This window comes from Carcharhinus amblyrhynchos, chromosome 3, assembly GCF_965287045.1.
Source record: "Carcharhinus amblyrhynchos chromosome 3, sCarAmb.v2.hapA, whole genome shotgun sequence".
In the NCBI taxonomy this organism is placed as follows: Eukaryota; Metazoa; Chordata; class Chondrichthyes; order Carcharhiniformes; family Carcharhinidae; genus Carcharhinus; species Carcharhinus amblyrhynchos.
In genome coordinates, this window is record NC_137326.1 from 136961536 (window position 1) to 136983800 (window position 22265).

Here is a 22265-nt window from a genome sequence, read left to right on the forward strand (position 1 = left end):
ACTCAAGTGTTGATGTTCAAACTCACACGCAGTCCTAGTCCCTGTCACCTCTCTGCTTCCTGACGCACGTTAGATTGTTAACCCAAAAGGGCAGCATGTGGCACAGTGGTTGGCACTGTGGCCTCACAGCGACAGGGACCTGGGTTCAATTCCCACCTCGGGTGACTGTCTGGATGGAGTTTGCACGTTCTCCCCTTGTCTGCGTGGGTTTCCTCCCACAGTCCAAAAATGTGCAAGATGGTGGATTGGCCACGCTAAATTGCCCCTTAGTGTCCCAAGGTGTATAGGTTAGATGAATTGGCCATGGCTTAATATGTGGGGTTATGGGGATAGGGTCGGGGTAAGATATTCTTTCAGAGAATCACTGCAGACTTGATGGGCCAAATGGTCTCGTTTGGCACTGTCTATAGTAAAAGTAACACATCCATTTTAAAATTCTCATCCTTATTTTTCAATCCCTCTGTGATCTCCCACCTGTAGGCAGGATTTTACAGTCTCGCTCATCCTGAAACCATAAAATCCCACCCGAGGACATTGCACCCTCCCATTGTCCACCCTTCACCCGCTCCAATTCCTGAGGTGCGCGGCGTGGTAAAATTCTGGAACATATCTCTGGAATCCCCTCCCATCCCAAAACATTCCAAAGTATCTATGTTCCTCTAATTCTGCCCCCTGGGAGCATTCTTAACTTTAAATCCTTCTCCCAAAGCCGTGCCTTCAGCCTGCTCTGGAATTGCCTCGTTAAACCTCTCCAACTTATGACAACATCTAAAATCCATCTCTTTGTAGCTTAGTATCATGTTTTCTCTTATAATATTCCAATGAATGGAGGAGGCAGTGCTGAGTGGTACTGTCACTGGACTAGGAATCCAGAGACCCAGGGCAATGCTCTGGGACCCAGGTTCAAATCCCATCATGGTGAAATTCTAATTCAATAAAACACCTGGAATTAAAAATTGAATGATGACAATGAAACTATGTTTAATTATTATAAAAAACCGTCTCATTCCCTACTGTCCTTTAAGGAAGGAAATTTTCCGCCCTTACCCAGTCCGACTCCAGACCCACAGCAACGTGGTTGACTTAATTGCCCCCCTTAAGGGCAATTAGGGTTGGGCAATAAATGCTGGCCCACATCTGTTGAAAGAATAAAGCATGTGGAAATGTTTGACCAAGTTAAGGGTGCAATGTGATTCATGTTTCCTTTCTTTGCAGGTTGGTTGCCTTCTATCTGAGTGTTAGCGCGCAAAAATGTCAGAGCGATCGCAAAGCACCCTACAGCGGACATCTGCACTCAAAGGTGTGGCCACGGACATCAGCCAACTGATGGAGAAGCTTGACACCAACGAGCTTCGTCTGGAGGGAGAGGAGGTGGATTATGAGCCCGCCAGCGATGCGAGGGAATCCAGTGAGCAAGGTTTTCATTTAATATACCAGAATCATACACCACTCGATAGCACAGTCCTCCCTCACTACCTATCCAATTGTGATCAGGTAGCACCAACAGAGTACATTCAGCCCATTGGGTGGGACTTTCCACTCTGTGCACAGAGTGCTGGCTGAGATGGGGAAACTGGTGTGTATCTCTCCAGCGGAACAGCCAAGTTTCCTTTCTAGATTCTCTGGCACGCTGTGCACAGAATACCTGGGGATGTGGTTCCCCCCCCGCACCCCCATGGATAGAGTGGTACAGTGGCATAGTGGTTAGCACTGCAGCCTCAGGGACCTGAGATCGATTCCCAGCTTGGGTCACTGTCTATGTGAAGTCTTCACATCCTCCCCGTGTCTGCGTGGGTTTCCTCCGGGTGCTCCATTCCCTTCCACAGTCCGAGGGTGTGCAGGTTAGATATATTAGCCATGATAAATACGCGGGGTGATAGGGATAGCAGAGAGGGCTTGGGTAGGACACTGTCAGAGAATCGGTGCAATCTCGACGTCCCCAGTGATGGGGAGTCCAGACTTAGGGGTCATAGTTTGAGGATAAGGGGTAAAACTTTTAGAACTGAGGTGAGGAGAAATTTTTTCACCCAGAGGGTGGTGAATGTGTGGAATTCACTCCCACAGAAAGTAGTTGAGGCCAAAACATTGTCTGATTTCAAGAGTAAATTAGATTTCGCTCTTGGGGCTACAGGGATCGAGGGGTATAGGAGGAAGGGAGGGGATCAGGATATTGAATTTGATGATCAGCCATGATCAAAATGAATGGCGGGGCAGGGTCAAAGGGCAGAATGGCCTCCTGCTGCTTCTAATTTCTATGTTTGTATGTCTCGATGGGCTGAATAGCCTCCTTCTGCACTGTAATGATTCTATGATTCTTTGACCCTTCCTGACATGGACACACACTGGGCAAACTCCAGGCCCATCCCCATGGACACTGGGAACCTCCCCCACACACACACACACACAGGCGTGGGGGAAACCCCCTCCCCACACCCATGCGTAAGGGGAAGCCCCCCCACAATGGACCCCAGGCACCTGCCCGTGGCTATACCTGGCTGTCTAGGGGCAGTCCCAGGGTACCAGGCAGTGCATGTCCCCCTCCCTTTCCCCACCCCTCTGGGGGCTATACTTACTTATGCGGCCCTGGGAGGGGAGTTGGTGGGGGGGGGGGCAGTTTCCCTTCAACTGCTTCACGAGGGGAGAATCCTAAAGGTGGAGGGAACATATGGCGGGCGAAGCCTGCTAATTATATTAACACTTATTCAAATGTACGTGAACCTCGCTATGGCACTGACAAGGGTCGGGGAAAATCGGAAAACATGATCCAGTGGGCGAGAATCCGGTTTCCCGACGCTCGGGAGATTTTGTGTTCAGTTTGCCGTTTGCACTCACGGCTAACACGGGGGTAAAGTCCCCTCTGTTGTGTCAGTGTCAGCTCTCTGATCGAGCTGTATCATTCATCCAAGTTGCCACTTTCCCCATAGCCCCAGCAGCACCTCCCCAGTCAGGACAACCCACCGCGCAAAAATAAAAAAATCTCCTCACCTCCCCTCTGCTTCTTTCGTCAGTCATCTTCAATTTGTATCCCTCGCCCCTCGCACACTTCTCGTAAATCTCCCCGCACTCTCTCTCATTGACATCTTTCCAAAAGCATGGTGCCCAGAATACTTCAGCTCAGGCCTAGGCAGTGATTGATAGCTCCACTGCGATAGTTTCCCAACTGCGCTGGTGTCCTGCTGAATCAAGAACATAAGAAATAGGAGCAGGAGTCGGCCATCTAGCCCTTCGAACCTGCCCCGCCATTCAATAAGATCATGGCTGAACTGAAGTGGATCTGATCCACTTTCCTGCTCTCTCCCCATAACCCTTAATTCCCCTGTCTATCAGAAACCTATCTACCCGTGACTTAAATATATTCAGCGAGGCAGCCCCCACCACTTCAATGGGCAGAGAATTCCAGAGATTCACCACCCTTTGAGTGAAGAGGTTCCTCCTCAACTCTGATCTAAACTGCCCCCCCCCCCCCCCCCCCCCCCCCCCGACTTATCTTGAGGCTGTGCCCTCTAGTCCTGCTGTCCTTTCTAAGCGGGAAGAATCTCTCTACCTCTACCCTATCCATCCCCTTCATTATCTTATATGTCTCTATAAGATCCCCCCTCATCCTTCTAAACTCCAACGAGTACAGACCCAGTCTATTTAGCCTCTCTTCATAGTCCAACCCCCTCATTTCCGGTATCAGCCTAGTGAACCTCCTCTGCACTCCCTCCAAGGCCAATATATCCTTCCGCAAGTGTGGTGACCAAAACTGCACACAGTACTCCAGCTGCGGCCTCACCAGTGCCCTGTGCAGTTGCAGCAAGACCTCCCTGCTTTTATATTCTATCCCCCTCGCTATAAAGGCCAGTATTCCATTCGCCTTCTTGATCACCTGCCGCACCTGCAGACTGGGTTTTTGCGATTCATGCACAAGGACCCCCAGGTCCCTCTGCACCGTAGCATGCTGCAGCTTTTCGCCTTTTAAATAATAATCCCTCCTATTATTATTTCTGCCAAAGTGGATAACCTCAACCGTGTGTTGTGGTTTATCACTGCCGATCAGTCAAATTATTCTGCAGAAAAGCGAGGGGGTTGAGCTGAGGGAGGATGCTAAAACCTCCGAAAAGGTCTGATTGGTCAGATCTGAGGAAAATTCCACATCTGGGAAGATCAGAATCAGGAAGTATAAACATTAGGTGGTCAACGATGAGTCAGTGAGGATTTCAGGTTGAACATCTTTACCCAGAGGGTGGTGAGAATGTGGGATTTGCTACCACAGGGACTGGTTGAAGCAAAGAGCATAAAGTTTTAGTTTATTTATTAGTCTCGCAAGTCGGCTCGCATTAACACTGCAATGAAGTTACTGTGAAAATCCCCGAGTCACCACACTCCGGCACCTGTTTGGGTACACTGAGGGAGAACTTAGCACGGCCAATGCACCCTAACCAGCACGTCTTTCATGCTGTGGGAGGAAACCGGCGCACTCGGAGGAAACCCACGCAGACACGGGGAGAACGTGCAGACTCTGCACAAACAGTGACCCAAGCCGGGAATCAAACCCGGGTCCCTGTGAGGCAGCGGTGCTAACCACTGGGCCACCCAAATGCATTGAAAGGGAAAGACATGAGGCAGAAAGGAATGGGAGGATAGGATGCTGATGGGGTGAGATGAAGGAGGGTGCGAGGAGTCTGTGTGGGATATAAACACAGGCACAGTTAAGCTGAACTCTCTCCTCTGTGTTGTACGCCTCCCATTGTTTCAATCTTGTATGTTCCAGGTGGCTGTCAGGTCCCATTCTCAGCCATTTACAAGACAAAATCCTTCAAGGAACCTGTGATCCAGGTGTACGTCCCTGGGGAATCGATCCAAGCTCATGTGCTGGAGGTAGAACGATTCACATCCACATCAAAGGTGAGTGTGTCTGCGCAAAGAACCAAACCACAGCTTTGCTGCTGCCACCACCATCAGCCCAATGCACACGTTTCCTTTCTGATACGTCCACAGGATGTGGGTGTCACTGCCCAGGCTGGCATTTACTGCCCATCTCTTGTTTCCCTTGTGTAGGTGGAGGTGAGCTGCCTCCTTTGTAAATGTGAGGGCATCCATTTTGGTCGGAATGACAGCAAAATGGACTATTATTTAAGTAGTAAAGAATTGCCGCATGCTGCTGTGCAGAGGGATCTGGGTGTCCTTGTGCAGGAATCTCAAAGAGTTGGTTTGCAGGTGTAGCAGGTAATTAAGAAGGCGAATGGAATTTTGTCCTTCATTGCTAGACGGATGGAGTTTAATAACAGTGAGGTTATGTTGCAGCTGTCCAAGGTGCTGGTGAGGTCACACCTGGAGTACTGTGTAGTTTTGGTCTCCTTACTTGAGAAAGGATATACTGGCACTGGAGGGGGTGCAGAGGAGATTCACTAGGTTGATTCCGGAGATGAGAGGGTTGGCTTATGAGGAGAGGCAGAGTAGACTGGGGCTATACTCATTGGAATTCAGAAGAAAGAGGGGAGATCTTGTAGAAACATATAAGATTATGAAGGGAATAGATAAGATAGAAGCAGGGAAGTTGTTCCCATTAGTGGGTGAAACTAGAATTAGGCGGCATAGCCTCAAAATAAGAGGGAGCAGATTTAGGACTGAGTTGAAGAGGAACTTCTTCACACAAAGGGTTGTGAATCTGTGGAATTCCCTGCCTAGTGAAGCAGTTGAGGCTCCCTCATTGAATGTTTTTAAGGCAAGGATAGATAAATTTTTGAACAGTAAAGGAATTAAGGGTTATGGTGAGCGGGCGGGTAAGCGGAGCTGAGTCCATGGGAAGATCAATCATGATCTTATTGAATGGCGGGGCAGGCTCGAGGGGCCAGATGGCCCACTCCTGCTCCTAGTTGTTATGTTCTTGAGCTGTTGCAGTCTGTGTGGGTGTCGGTGATGTTAGGGAGGGGGTATCAGGATTTGGACCCAGTGACAGAGAAGAATCAGCGATATATTTCCAAGTCAGGATGGTGAGTGGCTGGTGGTGTTCCCAGCTATCTGTTGCCCTTGTCCTTCTAGAAGGTAGTGGTTGGGAGTTTGGAAGGTGCTGTTAAAGGAGGCTTGGTGGGATCGTACAGTGCATCTTGTAGAGGGTACACATGTCTGCCAATGTTAGAGGGATTACTGGGTAAAATATATGCAGGGATATGGGGGTAGGGCCTGGGTAGGTTTGTGGTCGGTGTAGACTCAATGGGCTGAATGGCCTCTTTCTGTACTGCAGGGTTTCTATGGTAACTTGTCCAGTCATCTTTAATGTTTGTGGATGGGGTTCTAATCACGTGGGCTCCTTTGTCCTGGGATGGTGTTGAGCTTTTTGAGTGTTGTTGGAGCTGCACCCATCCGGAAAAGTGGGGAGTTTTCCGTCATATTCCTGACCTGTGCCTTGTAGACGACACTGTGTGCAGTTTTGGGCACCGCACCTGCGCAAAGATATTTTGGCCTTGGAGGGAGTGCAGAGGAGGTTTACTAGGCTGATACCGGAGTTGAGGGGGTTGAGCTATGAGGAGAGGCTGAATAAACTGGGCTTGTACTCGTTAGAGTTTAGAAGAATGAGGGGAGATCTCATTGAGACGTATAAGATGATGAATGGGATGGATAGGATAGAGGTGGAGAGACTCTTCCCGCTCAAAAAAGACAGTAGGACTAGGGGGCACAGCCTCAAGATAAAAGGGGGGCAGTTTAGAACGGAGTTGAGGAGGAACTTCTTCACTCAAAGGGTGGTGAATCTCTGGAATTCTCTGCCCGTTGAAGTGGTGGAGGCTGCCTCGCTAAATATTTTTAAGACGCGGGTTGATGGGTTTTTGATAAGAGAGGGGATTAAGGGTTATGGGGAGAGGGCGGGAAGGTGGAACTGAGCCACGACAGATCAGCCATGATCTTATTGAATGGCGGGGCAGGCTCGAAGGGCTAGATGGCCTACTCCTGCTCCTATTTCTTATGTTCTTATGTAGACGGTGGACAGGCTGCCATGTGAAACAGTCCAGCTGACAGCTGGCCCTGTCAATCAACAGGGCTTTATTGCCAAATAAAAAATAAGAGATATGTGACAAGTTCAGACTGGATTACAATGCGATTGCGTTACTCGACTCCCTAGCTCCAGCTCCGAGTCCCTCCTGGACCTGTGGTAGATACCCTCCTGCTGATTGCTGAACTTTGTGATGGTCCGTACAGTCCCCTGGCCCTCAGGAAACGCTTTCCCCTTGAAGGGTCGCACCAGTTCAGTGCGGCAACTGAAACTGAAAGCGGAATACTTTTAGCTAAACTTTAACTGGTGTTATTTCCGAAGAAAAGAGAAATAGGAGCAGGAGTAAGCCATCTAGCCCCTCGAGCCTGCCCCGCCATTCAATAAGATCATGGCTGATCAGAAGTGGATCAGTTCCACTTTCCTGCTTTCTCCCCATAACCCTTACCGATGAGAAATCTATCTACCCGTGACTTAAGTATATTCAATGATGTTATATAAATGTTTCGCTTAAGTTCTGGGCAGGATGGTAACACAGTGGTTAGCACTGCTGCTTCACAGCTCCGGGGACCTGGGTTCGATTCCCGGCTCGGGTCACTGTCTGTGTGGAGTTTGCACATCCTCCTCGTGTCTGCGTGGGTTTCCTCCGGGTGCTCCAGTTTCCTGCCGCACTCCAAAGATGTACGTGCGGGTTAGGAGGATTGGCCATGTTAAGATTGCCCCTTAGTGCCCTGAGTTGCTTAAGTTAGAGGGATTACTGAGTAAAATATATGTAGGGATACGGGGGTCGGGCCTGGATGGGATTGTAGTCGATGCAGCCTCGATGGGCCGAATGGCCTCTTTCTGTACTGCAGGGTTTCTATGGTAACTTGCTTCTTCTTCCACTCTACTGATTTAATAAACCCAGAATCCCAAATGCTTCTTGATGTTAACTTGTCATCTTTAAACTCCCCTGTACTCGTAACCTCAGGTCTCTCTGTCCCTACACCTTCTTCAACATTGAGCTGTGTGCTTTAGGTTGCCATCTCGGTCTGCCCCACCCAAAATTCACAGTACTGTGTTAAATTACATTACAATGAGGCTGCCTATTTACCAGTTTAATGATCTCCTTAATGTTATCGCTTCCTACATTTGGAGTTTTGTGTCGTCAGCAAACTGTAAAACTCCATCCTGTTTACTCCAGTAGGAAGTCTCTCAACACCAGGTTAAAGTCCAACAGGTCTATTTGGTAGCAAAAGCCACTAGCTTAGGACTGACCTGACAAAGGGACAGCGCTCCGAAAGCTAGTGGCTTTTGCTACCAAATAAGCCTGTTGGACTTTAACTTGGTGTTGTGAGACTTCTTACTGTGTTTACCCCAGTCCAACGCTGGCATCTCCACATCCTGTTGACTCCAGCCCAGGTCATTACTATATATCAGAAAGAGCAGCAGTCCCAACACGAATTCTGGGGAGTATCACCCGAGAAACCACTCCACTCTGCTTTTTGACGCTGAGCCAGTTTTATATCCATGTAGCCATTGCCACCTTACTCCTGTGAGATTCCATTGTGCTAATAATAATATTTAATGTGCTTTATTACATACATTGTGAAAGTCCATTTGTACAAAGTTCAGCCACCGTTTTGTCACCCTCTCCATCACTGAAATAAAGAACTCAATTAAGTGTGGTTACCATTTTTACAAATCACACTGGCTTTCACTTATTAATCCACATTTTTCCAAATGTCAAATATGGGCAGCACAATGGCACGGTGGGTTAGCACTGCTGCCTCACAGCGCCAGGGACCTGGGTTCAATTCCTGGTTTGGGTCACTGTCTGTGTGCAGTTTGCACATTCTCTCCGTGTCTGCATGGGTTTCCCCCGGGTTCTCTGGTTTACTCCCACACCCCAAAGATGTGGTGGTCAGGTGGATTGGTCATGCTAAATTGCCTCTTAGTGTCCCAAGATTTGTAGGTTAGGGGGCATCAGTGGCGTAAATACCTGGAGTTATGGGGATAGAGGCTGGGTGCAATGCTTTGTTGGAGATGTAGACGTGATGGGCCGAATGGCCTACTTTTGCACTGTAGGGTTTCTATGATTCTATAAGCTGGACTGACAATCCAAGTGCAACACTAAGTGAGTGCTGCTCGGTCAGAGGTGCTTACTTTTGGATGATTCATTAATCTGAGGCCCCATCTACTCTGCACCTAACCCGAGTGCGGGACTGTTTGGTATCTCCCTGTTACTCCCGTTCCATGTATATTGCGGAGCTGCCACATGGTCTAATTTCTTGTTTTATTTTCTTATTGTTTTGCATCACCCAGGTCCCAAGTCCCAACATCTACACCATCGAACTCAAACATGGAGAGTTCACCTGGAAGGTCAAGAGGAAATTCAAGCACTTCCAAGAACTTCACAGAGAACTTCTCCGATATAAAGCCATGCTGCGCTTACCAATCCCAACACGCAGGTAATCTGAAACCTGGAGCGCACTAACGCGAGTGATAGTCACAAGGTTGATGCGTGTGCTCCTAATATGTCCACTTTGGTAGGAGTAATGGTAGGAAGGGCTATTACTTACATGGCGAAAAACTGCAGCATGCGACGGTGCAGAGGGACCTCGGGGTCCTTGTGCATGAGTCGCAAAAACCCAGCCTGCAGGTGCAGCAGGTGGTCAGGAAGGCGAATGGGATACTGGCCTTCATAGCGAGGGGGATTGAATATAAAAGTAGGGAGGTCTTGCTGCAACTGTACAGGGCACTGGTGAGGCCGCAGCTGGAGTACTGTGTGCAGTTTTGGTCGCCGCACTTACGCAAGGATATTTTGGCCTTGGAGGGAGTGCAGAGGAGGTTTACTAGGCTGATACCGGAGTTGAGGGGATTGAACTATGAGGAGAGGCTGAATAAACTAGGCTTGTACTCGTTAGAGTTTAGAAGATTGAGGGGAGATCTCATTGAGACATATAAGATGATGAATGGGATGGATAGGATAGAGATGGAGAGACTCTTCCCGCTCAGAAAGGACAGTAGGACTAGGGGGCACAGCCTCAAGATAAAGGGGGGGCGGTTTAGAACGGAGTTGAGGAGGAACTTCTTCACTCAAAGGGTGGTGAATCTCTGGAATTCTCTGCCCGTTGAAGTGGTGGAGGCTGCATCGCTAAATATTTTTAAGACGCGGGTTGATGGGTTTTTGATAAGCGAGGGGATTAAGGGTTATGGGGAGAGGGCGGGAATGTGGAACTGAGCCACGACAGATCAGCCATGATCTTATTGAATGGCGGGGCAGGCTCGAAGGGCTGGATGGCCTACTCCTGCTCCTATTTCTTATGTTCTTATGTTCTAATATCTATCCCTTTCTCTCTATTTTGTTTCTTTCCTCTGTCCTTTCTCTTTCCAAGGATGGGGTTGTGGGAATGATGGTAGACCCAATAAACTGCGCCTTCGCTCTCCTCCTGTTACCCAAGCCTGGGCCAATCACCTTCCAGCCATGTTGCTGAGACATCACAGAAATACTCCCACGTTGCTGGAGACTCGAGCCCTGAGGGAGTGACTGCCCCAGAATCCTGAAAGAGTCATAAGCTGTGGGAGAGCCGGGGTGGGGCAGGAGGGGGAATAAAACTGACACAAGAAACTGGAGTTATTAACAGTGAGGAATTTCTCTAAATTGTTATGCCTGCCACGCAGTCTGTTTCACAATGGACAAGGAACTATGAGTAGACTTCTTGCTAGTACAATCAATAATTATTTAAAACACACAATCAATAATCGCCCACCCAACCAACAATAAGTTATCTTACAGCAAATACTAAAGTTCAACTCTAATACGAAACCTTAACTTTACATTACTGGCAAGTACCCAAGTAGATATTGGCCTTTATCTGTGCGCTGGTCCCGGCTGTCCTCTGTGTAGTCCAGTCCTTTGATCTGGTCTGGCACGCTGGCTCTGGTCTTTATTCCTTCCTTCTCGGGTGTGGTGTTTCCCCTCGTGCTGGTCGTCGCTGGCGACGGTCACTGTTGTTGTAGCTCGTTTGTGGGCTCAGAGAGAGAGATTCTTGGTTGCGCAGCACCCTTTATTCCCCGTTGGGTTTCGCCCCCTTTTGGCCATTGCCAATCAATCAATCAGGACTTGATCACTCTGATCGATAAAGTCCAGTCGGGTGCTGCCACACCAATCTCTGGGTGTGTCCCCAATGGCCATGCCTCTAGGTGCTGGGGGCACATAGGACGCACAGCTCTCCCCCAAATAAGGGGCTACGGTGCCCCAATGTCTGGTAAACAACCCAGTTTGACCAGAAAGTCCCTTTTGTCCTGGAGATGACCCATATCCTGTGTATTTTGTCGTCTGGGTTGCAGCCTGTTTGTCTCTGTTTTTTAGGCAGCAGCCTGCTGTTTTAATTCTCGCCCAATTGTCCCAGAGTGCTTTACAAATCGCCACTTTAGGTGGCCCATTTGGCCACAAAATCATAGGCAGAAGAAGGAGACAATAGGCCCCTTCAAGCTTTTATTCATTGAACTGCAGTCCAAAGGAGTGCGGGTTAGGTGGATTGGCAATGCTAAATTGACCCTAGTGTCAGGGGATTAGCAGGAAATTGCATGGGGTTAAGGGAATAGGGCTTAGGTGAGATTGTGGTTAGTATGGACTCAATGGGCTGAATGGCCTCCTTCTGCACTGTAGTGATTCTGTGTATTTTTAACTCAGCATTTGAATTTACTTGTGTTAAGAAAGAGGAAGTCTTTTTATCAGGAGGTTTGCTTTCTATGTCCAAATCTCTTGGACAATTCTTACACTTAACTGTTGCCTGAGTTGCTTCAATTAATTCTTCACCCATTGCCATTTTTCTCTTCTCCTCTAACCCTACCACATACCTTGGTTTTAGCTGCCGGGAGCCCTAAGCTCAGGAATTCCCTCCCCAAGCCTGTGGACCTCTCTCTTCTCCTTTAAGACACTCCTTAACCCAATGATAGGCAACCTAAGCTGGTGAGTGAGCCTCACAAGTGACCCTCTTTCATCTGAGTGGGCCACAAGATTCAAATCGGGCTTCTTTACTAACCATGACCCCGTGAATAATAAAGTCATAGAGGTTTACAGCATGGAAACAGGCCCTTTCGCCTAGCTTGTCCATGCCACCCCTTTTGTTTAAGCCCCTAAGCTAGTCCCAATTGCCCGCATTTTGCCCATATCCCTCTGTACCCATCCTACCCATGTAACTGACTGAAAGCTTTTTAAAAGACAAAATTGTACATGCCTAAATGACTACCTCTGGCAGCTTGTTCCAGACACTCACCACCCTCTGAGTGAAAAAATTACCCCTCTGGACACTTTTGTATCTCTCCCCTCTCACCTTAAACCTATGTCCTCTAGTTTTAGACTCGCCTACCTTTGGGAGACAATATTGACTGATCTGTGCCCCTCATTATTTTATAGACCTCTATAAGATCATCCCTCAGCCTCCTAAGCTCTAGAGAAAAAAGTCCCAATCTACCTAGTCTCTCCTTATAACTCAAACCATCAAGTCCCCTTAGCGTCCTAGTAAATCTTTTCTGCACTCTTTCTAGTTTAATAATTATCCTTTCTATAATAGGGTGACCAGAATTGCACACAGTATTCCAAGTGTGGTCTTACCAATGTCTAGTACAAATTCAACAAGACGTCCCAACTCCTGTATTCAATGTTCTGACCGATGAAAACAAGCATGCCAAATGCCTTCTTCACTACTCTGTCCATCTCTGACTCCACTTTCAAGGAGCTATGAACATGTACCTGTGGATCTCTTTGTTCTATAACTCTGCCCAACTCCCTACTATTAACTGAGTAAGCCCTGCCCTGGTTCAATCCACCTTGAATGCATCAGCTTGCAATTATCTAAATTAAACTCCAGCTGCCATTCATCAGCCCAATTGATGAAGATCCTGTTCCAATCCTAGATAACTTTCTTCACTGTCCACTATGCCATGAATCTTGGTGTCATCTGCAAACTTACTAACCATGCCTCCTAAATCCTCATCCAAATTATTAACATTAATGACAAATAACAGTGGGCCCAGCACCGATCCCTGAGGCACACCGCTGGTCACAGGCCTCCAGTTTGAAAAACAGCCCTCTACAACCACCCTCTGGCTTCTGTCAAGAAGTGGATATGCTGGCGTTGGACTGGGGTAAACACATTGAAAAGCCTGACAACACCAGGTTTAAGTCCAACCGATTTATTTGATAGTAAACTCACTAGCTTTTGGGTTTGTCCCTTCGTCAGGTGAATGGAGCGTTCACTTTTCATTCTGTCAAGAAGCCAATTTTATATCCATTTAGATCCCTCACCCTAGATCCTGTGAGATTTAACCTTATGCAACAACCTACCATCTGGTACCTTGTCAAATAACATTAAATACATTTAATAAACACCAAATATTTCATAAAGAGTTATAAAAGTGTTTAATCATTCTTATTAGAATCAAAGTATCCACATTAAATGGTAAAAACAAGATAAATATTTATGCTTTGACCAGATGCTGAGGGAGCGCTGGCGTAAACAGCCAGAGAATTCCAGCTAAAATCTTTTTACGTGCTTTCTGCTTGGTAATTATCCTGTAGATAATTTTACTATTTTAAGAAGCTATACAAATGCAAGTAGTTGTTGTTGCATTCATGAGATCTAACAGCCTTAGGAATTGGACAGGATATTATAGGAAAAGGGAGGCCATTCAGCCCCTGCAAGCTGCTCTATGATTCTCTCCTGAGTTTAAGCACTTTGGCCCCCAGTGCATTCACTTCACAAAAATCTACTGATATCCGATTGCAAATTACTAACTGAACCCGCAGCATCTTCTGCTTTTTGCTGGAGGGAGTTTCCTTCTTCTACCTTTGTATGAAGAGCTGCTTCCTAACTTCCCCGTTGAATCAGGAGTGGTCAGATGTGTTTGAAAAGTGGCAACTGGTTTAAAGTCTCGGAAGAGAGGAAGGGATACTCCTCCCAAGAACTCGTAGCTGGAGTGCGGCTGGATTGTAAGGAGGGAGTGATGTTTATAATTGTGCTTCATGAGGCCCCAGAGAAATACCTCAAAGCACCTCACAGGCAATTAAAGTGTAATCACTGATGTAATGGAGGGAGTTGTGCACAGCAAGATCCCACTTTTTTTTTAAGTGGTGATAGTTAAGGGGACGGCTGGCACGGTGGCACAGTGGTTAGCGCTGCTGCCTCTCAGCACCAGAGCCCGGGATCGATTCCTGGCTTGGGTCACCGTCTGTGGAGTCTGTACATTCTCCCCGTGTCTGCGTGGGTTTCCTCCGAGTGCTCCAGTTTCCTCCCACAGTCCAAAGATGTGTAGGTTAGGTTGATTGGCCGTGCTAAATTGATCCTAGCGTCAGGAGGATTAGCAGGGGTAAATATGTGTAGTTACGGGAATGGGGCCTGAGTGGGATTGTGATCAGTGCAGACTCGATGGGCCAAATGGCCTCATCTGCACCGTAGGGATTCAATGATTCTAAGAGACACTGTTGTCCAGGTTTCCTGGATTATTGCCTGCCCTTCAATGGACACTGAGGAATCTTTAACACCTACTTGACCAGATGAACAAGGAGATGAGACATTGCCATTGGGGAGAGGGGGAAGGGTTGAGAAGAACAGGGTAGAGATGCTAAAGTGGATGAAAGAATACTTTCTCTTGTTTTTGGGTCTTTAGATGTCTCAATGATGGGATCTTCAGACTTGTATATTACAACATGAACCATTTATTGTTAATCTTTAACTATTTACAGATCCCAGGTTTTTCTCATTCATTGATGGGATGTGGGTGTCATTGGCTTGCTCAGCATTTATTGTCCATCCCTAATTGTCCTTGAGAAGGTGCTGGTGATCCGCCTTCTTGAATCACTGCAGTCCATCATGGACTTCACTGCAGTCCAACATGAGGAGGAACTTCTTCACTCAAAGGGTGGTGAATCTCTGGAATTCTCTGCCCGTTGAAGTGGTGGAGGCTGCCTCGCTAAATATTTTTAAGACGCGGGTTGATGGGTTCTTGATAAGAGAGGGGATTAAGGGTTATGGGGAGAGGGCAGGAATGTGGAACTGAGCCACGACAGATCAGCCATGATCTTATTGAATGGCGGGGCAGGCTCGAAGGGCTAGATGGCCTACTCCTGCTCCTATTTCTTATGTTCTTATGTTCTTATGACTTGTCTTACGCGGACCTGCTTCTCCATGTAAGCAGGTTTCCGGGGGTGTTCGCTCTGAGTTCATTACCATGTGACTCTATACATCATACCATAGGCATCCTATTACCCAGTCCCATACTAACCTTTGCTCTGCTGTGCACCGTTACGTTACAATGGCACGCAAGCACTGACAGAATAATTTCGGCTTCTGCAGGATTCTATTTTTGGGATGATGAAATTTGATCCATTTTCCCTTGAATTGGGTGGGTAAATTCTGAGACAGGAAGAGTGAACAGGCACTGCGAGACTCCTGAAGGACTGAAGTGCGTTATCCCACGGTAGTTTTTATGACGATGATGTCTTTTTCCTTCCAGCTACACAGTGAGGAGACAGACAGTGAAACGTGGAGAGCCCAGGACGATGCCCACTCTGCCCCGCACCTCCGACAACATAATCCGAGAGGAGCAAATCTCTAGCCGACGGGTAGGTGTGATGCAATGCCATGACTGGGTAGAGGTACGGGTGACAGGTACTGGGGGATACCGATTACAGATATGGGTACTGATGCCAGCTCCACTCGCAGTTACTGGAACCACGACCTGGGACATGACCGTTCTGCTACTGTACCTGGTGATCATTTGTCTTCCTTGACCTGTACTCTGACAGACACTGTCCATGCAGAATGCATCAATGAGCACACCTTGACCCCTTATTCAGCTTTTCTGAAATCCTTTTCCCTCCTCTGCAGAAACAACTGGAAGATTACTTGACCAAGCTCCTGAAGATGCCAATATACAGGAATTACCATGCCACAGTAAGTTCTCTCTCGATCCTGCCTGTTGATTGCGTTGTTAACTCAAGGCCCAGTCAGCTGAGATGACGGATACCTTGGCATCCTTCCAATGGGAGGGATTTCCTCCACAGTCACATGCTGACAGTCATCACTCAAATAACAAATCACCTTCTGCTGCCAGCAGTCCATCAACATTCAGGAACTTTCAATCATTATTTCACAGAATTGAATTGGGGATTTAAAGGGCATTGCATTTTAAAGCATAGTTTGGGCACAAAAGTTAAAATGTTTAACTTTAAGACAGAGATAGATAGGTTCTCGATTAACAAAAGGATCAAGCGTTATGGGGAAAAGGCAGGAGAATGGGGATGAGAAAAATATCAGCCATAATTGAATGACGGAGCCGACTTAATGGGCTGAGTGGCCTAATTCTGCTCCTATGTCTTATAAGAGCATAAGAAATAGGAGCAGGAGTAGGCCGTCTAGCCCTTTGAGCCTGCCCCGCCATTCAATAAGATCATGGCTGATCTGAAGTGGATCAGTTCCACTTTCCCACTTTCTCCCCATAACCCTTAATTCCCTTGTCTATCAGAAACCTATCTACCCGTGACTTAAATATATTCAGCGAGGCAGCCTCCACCACTTCAATGGGCAGAAAATTCCAGAGATTCACCACCCTTTGAGTGAAGAAGTTCCTCCTCAACTCTGATCTAAACTGCCCCCCCCCTTATCTTGAGGCTGTGCCCTCTAGTCCTGCTATCCTTTCTAAACAGGAAGAATCTCTCTACCTCTACCCTATCCATCCCCTTCATTATCTTATACGTCTCTATAAGATCCCCCCTCATCCTTCTAAACTCCAACGAGTACAGACCCAGTCTATTTAGTCTCTCTTCATAGTCCAACCCCCTCGTTTCCGGTATCAGCCTAGTGAACCTCCTCTGCACTCCCTCCAAGGCCAATATATCCTTGCACAAGTGCAGCAATCAAAACTGCGCACAGTACTCCAGCTGCGGCCTCACCAGTACCCTGTACAGTTGCAGCAAGACCTCCCTGCTTTTATATTCTATCCCCCTCGCTATAAAGGCCAGTATTCCATTCGCCTTCTTGATCACCTGCTGCACCTGCAGGCTGGGTTTTTGCGACTCGTGCGCAAGGACCCCCAGGTCCCTCTGCACCGTAGCATGTTGCAGCTTATGGTCTTATGGTCTAAAAACAAAGGCAGGAATTATCTGGCCATTTCCGCTGGTGGGATCTTCCACTCCTGCTGAGGTCAATGGATGTTTTGATAGACTCAGTGTGTCTGCCATGGGGAATCCCGCCCTCACAGGACAGGACAATCCCAGCAAACAATCCACGGCATCTGGCCGTTCAAATGTTGCTTCCTAAGTCTTTGATTTGATTTGATTTGATTTGATTTATTAATGTCACATGTATCAGTGTACCGTGAAAAGTATTGTTTCTTGCACGCTATACAGACATAGCATACCATTCATAGAGAAGGAAAGGAGACAGTGCAGAATATAGTGTTACAGTCATAGCTGGGGTGTAGTGAAAGATCAACTTAATGCAAGGTAAGTCCATTCAAAAGTCTGACAGCAGCAGGGAAGAAGCTGTTCTTGAGTTGGTTAATATGTGTCCTCAGACTTTTGTATCTTTTTCCCAACGGAAGAAGGTGGGAGAGAGAATGTCCAGGGTGCATGGGGGTCCTTGATTATACTGGCTGCTTTGCCAAGGCAGCAGGAAGTGTAGACAGAGTCAATGGATGGGATGTTGCAGCCTGGGTTCTAATACCATTCAGCTAGACAGAAGGTCAGTCTGAGTTAATGCCCAGGGAATGTGTAATTCTTGTCTGTGTGACTGACTGAGGGGATATTTATGGTTCGATATCTTTCAACAGGCAGCCACTTTCTGTGACATGTGACAATAATAAATCAAATCAAAGCAATTCTCCTTGTAAACGGAAAAAGTATTATTATCTTGCACATCCACAGTTTTAGAAAGTCAGTGATATCTTTGTGTATCGGTGAATGTGGAGTGTAACATAAGGCAGGATGATGGGTGGGGAGGGATTGAACCCAGGCTGATTCTCCAGCGCAGTGTTGGATGTGACCAAAGCTGCTGCTGTCTTTTCAGGTGAAGGTAGATGACCTGGTGATACTATTTCACAAAAGAGCAGGAGACTTATTCAGGTTGTCCTGGTTAATATCTATTCCTCAATCCACCTCATTGAAAGCAGATTATCCGGGTCATCTGGAAGCTATTGAGAGGGTGCAGAGGAGATTTACAAGGATGTTGCCTGGATTGGGAGGCATGCCTTATGAGGATAGGTTGAGGGAGCTGGGACTCTTCTCCCTGGAGAGATGAAGGATGAGAGGTGACCTGACAGAGGTTTATAAGATGTTGAGAGGTATAGATAGGGTGGATTCTCAGAGGCTATTTCCCAGGGCTGAAATGGTCACTGTGAGAGGACACAGGTTTAAGGTGCTGGGGAGCAGGTACAGAGGAGATTTAGGGGTAAGTTTTTCACTCAGAGGGTGGTGAGTGAGTGGAATCGGCTGCCGTCGGTGGTGGTAGAGGTGAACTCGCTGGGGTCTTTTAAAAGACTTCTGGATGAGTACATGGGATTTAATGGGATTGAGGGTTATAGATAGGCCTGGTAGGTAGGGATATGATTGGCGCAAGTTGTGGGCTGAAGGGCCTGTTTGTGCTCTAGTGCTCTATGTTCTATTATCACGTTGTTGTTTGTGGGATCTTGCTGTGTGTAAATTGGCTGCTGCGTTTCTTATGTTACAACACTGACTGCGTTTCAGTGTTGTCCCGCAGATGTGAAAGGCTCTATATAAATGCAAGTTATCTCTTTTCATTCTACAGATGGAATTTATTGGCGTCAGTCAACTCTCATTCATTCATCATTTAGGACCAAAGGGTCTGTAAGTGAAAATCAGTCTGTCCTTGATTTAACCCTTTCAGTTCTCTTCCACTCCTCCTGGCATGTTTTGGGGTCACATTACACAGAGTCTTTGAGCACGCAGGAAGTCCGTTCGGCCCACTGTCTGTGGGACCATGACCTGAAGGTGCCACATTATTCACCATAGCTTCCCCTGTGAGGTTATTAAACATTCCTTATTCCATCATCCCTGACAGCCTGATGACCGTAGCTCGAGCGTTACACTGTTAATTTCTTATTTTATTTGTTCCTCCTTTTCCTTGTTCAGACAGGCTCTGCTATGATTCCCAAAGCTCCATTTATGAGGCCCAATGTTATAAACAAACCTCTGGCAAATTCTTTAAGGTGAAGCAAAGAATTGATTCATTTATTTTTATTTATTTGTTGTGGGACATGGGTGTCGCAGGCTGGGCCAGCATTTATTGCCCATCCCTAGTTGCCTGAGGGCAGTTGAGAGTCAACCACATTGCTGTGGCTCTGGAATGACATGTAGGCCAGACCAGGTAAGGATGGCAGATTTCCTTCCCTAAAGGACATTAATGAACCAGTTGAGTTTTTCCGACAATGGTTTCATGGTCATCAGTAGGTTCTTAATTCCTGATATTATTTATTGAATTCAAATTCGAACCCAGGTCCCCAGAACATTTGCTGAGTTCCTGGATTAGTTTATCCAAAACCCAAGGGATGGATTGTGACACCCATTCACACACATGAGAAGACGATGTAGAAATGCAGAGAAAGAAAGGGAAGGAAGTTACAAATTGCGAGTTACTTAAAAAGAATCAAAAGGTACTGGCACTAATTCACATGAATGCAGAGTCCAATAAGTTAAGATCCAGTGAAGACTCTTTCGGGTGACTTTGTCTGGCCCGGTCTTGATGCCAGGAACTCAGTTCAGGCGGTTGGCGATGCAATAAAGTATTCTGGCAATTAGTTCCCTCTGTGGGTAAAATACAGGATTCTTACTGGAGCTCCAGCTTTGGGAGGCTTGGTTGTCAGAGACTGGCTGCTGGTCTGACCTTCTCTTCTGAGGTTAAACCGTAACGGAAGACAGAATTCAAAAGCTGTATAATGAAAGAGTTTTTGTCTGTTCATTCATGGGATGTGAACATCAGTAGCTGGGCCAGCTTTTATTGCCCATCCCTAATTGCCCCTGAACTGAGGGGCTTGCTGGCCCTGGGCACTTGAGTCAGACACATTGCGGTGGATCTGGATACTGGATGTAGGTAGCATTGCATAAGGACAGCAGATTTCCTCCCCTGACGAACATAACTGAACCACATGGGTTTTTATTGTCATCATTAGACTTTAAACTCCAGATTTTTATTCAAATCAAATTTCACCATCTGCCATGGTGGGATTCGAACCAAGGTCTCCAGAGCAATACCTTGGGTCTCTGGATCACTAGTTTGGCAACAATACCATTGCACCATTGCTCCCTGGCAGTTCAATTAGTTCAAGTCTCGGTCATGTAACAGTGAGCTTTCAAATTGAGCCATTCAGCTAACCGTGCATTTTTCGGTTGAAACCCATGGTATTTTGAGCAGATAAATGTGAAAGTCATGGCACAACATTGGAGATGACGATTCCCGATAGCTCTGCCTTTGTCCAGAGCTGGCTGCGCCAGATGTCTCATGACCTCTACCATCTAGGAAGACAAGAACAGCAGATATCTGGGGACACACTACCTTGAAGTTCCCCCTCCAAACCGCTTGGAAATATATTGTGACTTGGGAATATACCGCCACTGTCACTGGGTCAAAATCTTGGAACTCTCACCCTAACAGCACAACCATTGCAGTGGTTCAAGAAGGCAGCTCGCAACCACCTCTCATGGGCAATTAGGGATGGGCAATAAATACCAGCTTAGCTGGTACCATCCCATGAAAGAATAAAATAAAGGGGAAGAAAGGGGAGTAGACATGTAACTGAAGTTACCAACTCTGATGAAGATATTCCTGGAGGACTGATCACATGTCCTGATCACTGATCACATCCCTTTCACCAACATCACTGATCATCAACATCACATCACTGATCACATCCCTTTCACCAACTGCCCCACACTCCACCTTCTGTCATTGGCTCATCGATGTGCCCTCTGATATTGTCCCGCCTTCCCTGTAGTCAATCAGAAAAATAATAGATTCCTCATTACCTGATTGGCTTGTCTTTACCGTCGTCAAACAGTTTTTCTAAGCATTCTCCAAAGCTTTTACAATTAATGACAAAAACATTCAAAAATAATTCTTGTTGGCCATTTGTTTCCCTGCTGTGGCTAGATTCCCCTCCACGTTTTTCTCTGGATGGTGACCTGGAGATTAGTCTCCAGGACAATCCTCAAGGGTTGCCACCTGTAGAGGGGAACCAATTCCAGCCCGTCTCCCCCCACTGCCAACGATGAAATTAGCCCACCGCTGTTATGTTGGAGATATTCCCCCATGTGATGAATCATTGTGATTAATTGGAATTCTTTCTCCTTCCTAGGGAAGGCTTTGTCATGAAACGTTCCGGAGGTCACAGAATTCCAGGACTTAATTGTTGCGGGAGAAGTCAGATATGTTATCGTTGGTCCAAGAGGTACGTAACACTGCTGTCCGTTTGTCTTCTGTTGGTGAAAGAGACATTCATTGAGAGAACGGTGACTCTTATGACAGCAGCTTCAACAGATCCTCTTGTGCTAACGTTAACCAGATCAACAACAGCAAGTTACATAGAAACTAGAAGCAGGAGTAGGCCATTTGGCCCCTCGAGCCTGCTCCGCCCATATATTATGATCATGGCTGATCATCAAATTCAATATCCTGATCCCTCCTTCCTCCCATATCCCTTTAGCCCAAGAACTATATCTCATTTCTTCTTGAAATCACGCAATGTAAGTTGAATTTATATAGCACCTTTAACAAAGTAAAGCCCAAGGAGGCTGCACTGATGAAATTGTCAAGCAAAGCTTTGCATCGACAAATTCATATGATGAAATGTGATGAGTCACGTATGATGAAAAGCAATAAAACCTTGGTTAGAGGGAAGGTGGAGTGAGGTGGAAAGGTTTAGGGAGAGAATTCCAGGAAGCTGAGGGCACGGCCGCCAATGGTCGAACGATTGGGTCTGTGCGAGGGGATGGTATTAGAGGAGGAAAGCTTTCAGGCTGGGTGATATCACAGGGGCAGGGGAGGGGGTTAAGGATGCAGAGGAATTTTAGAAACAAGGTTGGGAATTTTACTATTGAAGCATTGATGGCCTGGGAGCCTGGGTAGGTCAGTGAGAAGAGGCAGTGGTGGGTGAATGGGATTTGGTGCGAGTTAGGATACAGGTTGCAGAGTTCTAGATAAACTGAAGTCTAAGGAAATTGGAAGATGGGAGGCTGAATGGGAACAGATTGAATTAGTCCAATCTGGAGCAACAAAGATATACATTTCAGCGGCAACTG

General features: G+C 46.9%; 1 protein-coding gene across 4 annotated transcripts in view; it reads left to right on the top strand.

The window, feature by feature from the left end:
• LOC145341163 (phospholipase D1-like) overlaps window positions 1-22265 on the top strand; it is a 146647-nt gene that overhangs the window by 62873 nt on the left and 61509 nt on the right. For all 4 annotated transcript variants that reach the window (XM_080186079.1, XM_080186076.1, XM_080186077.1 and 1 more), the window contains 7 exons: window positions 1216-1408; window positions 4754-4887; window positions 9272-9417; window positions 15470-15578; window positions 15844-15909; window positions 18760-18818; window positions 21323-21415. In XM_080186079.1, coding sequence (XP_080042205.1) covers window positions 1252-1408; window positions 4754-4887; window positions 9272-9417; window positions 15470-15578; window positions 15844-15909; window positions 18760-18818; window positions 21323-21415 — 764 coding nt within the window. In that variant the 5' untranslated portion in view covers window positions 1216-1251. The remainder of the gene's footprint in view (window positions 1-1215; window positions 1409-4753; window positions 4888-9271; window positions 9418-15469; window positions 15579-15843; window positions 15910-18759; window positions 18819-21322; window positions 21416-22265) is intronic.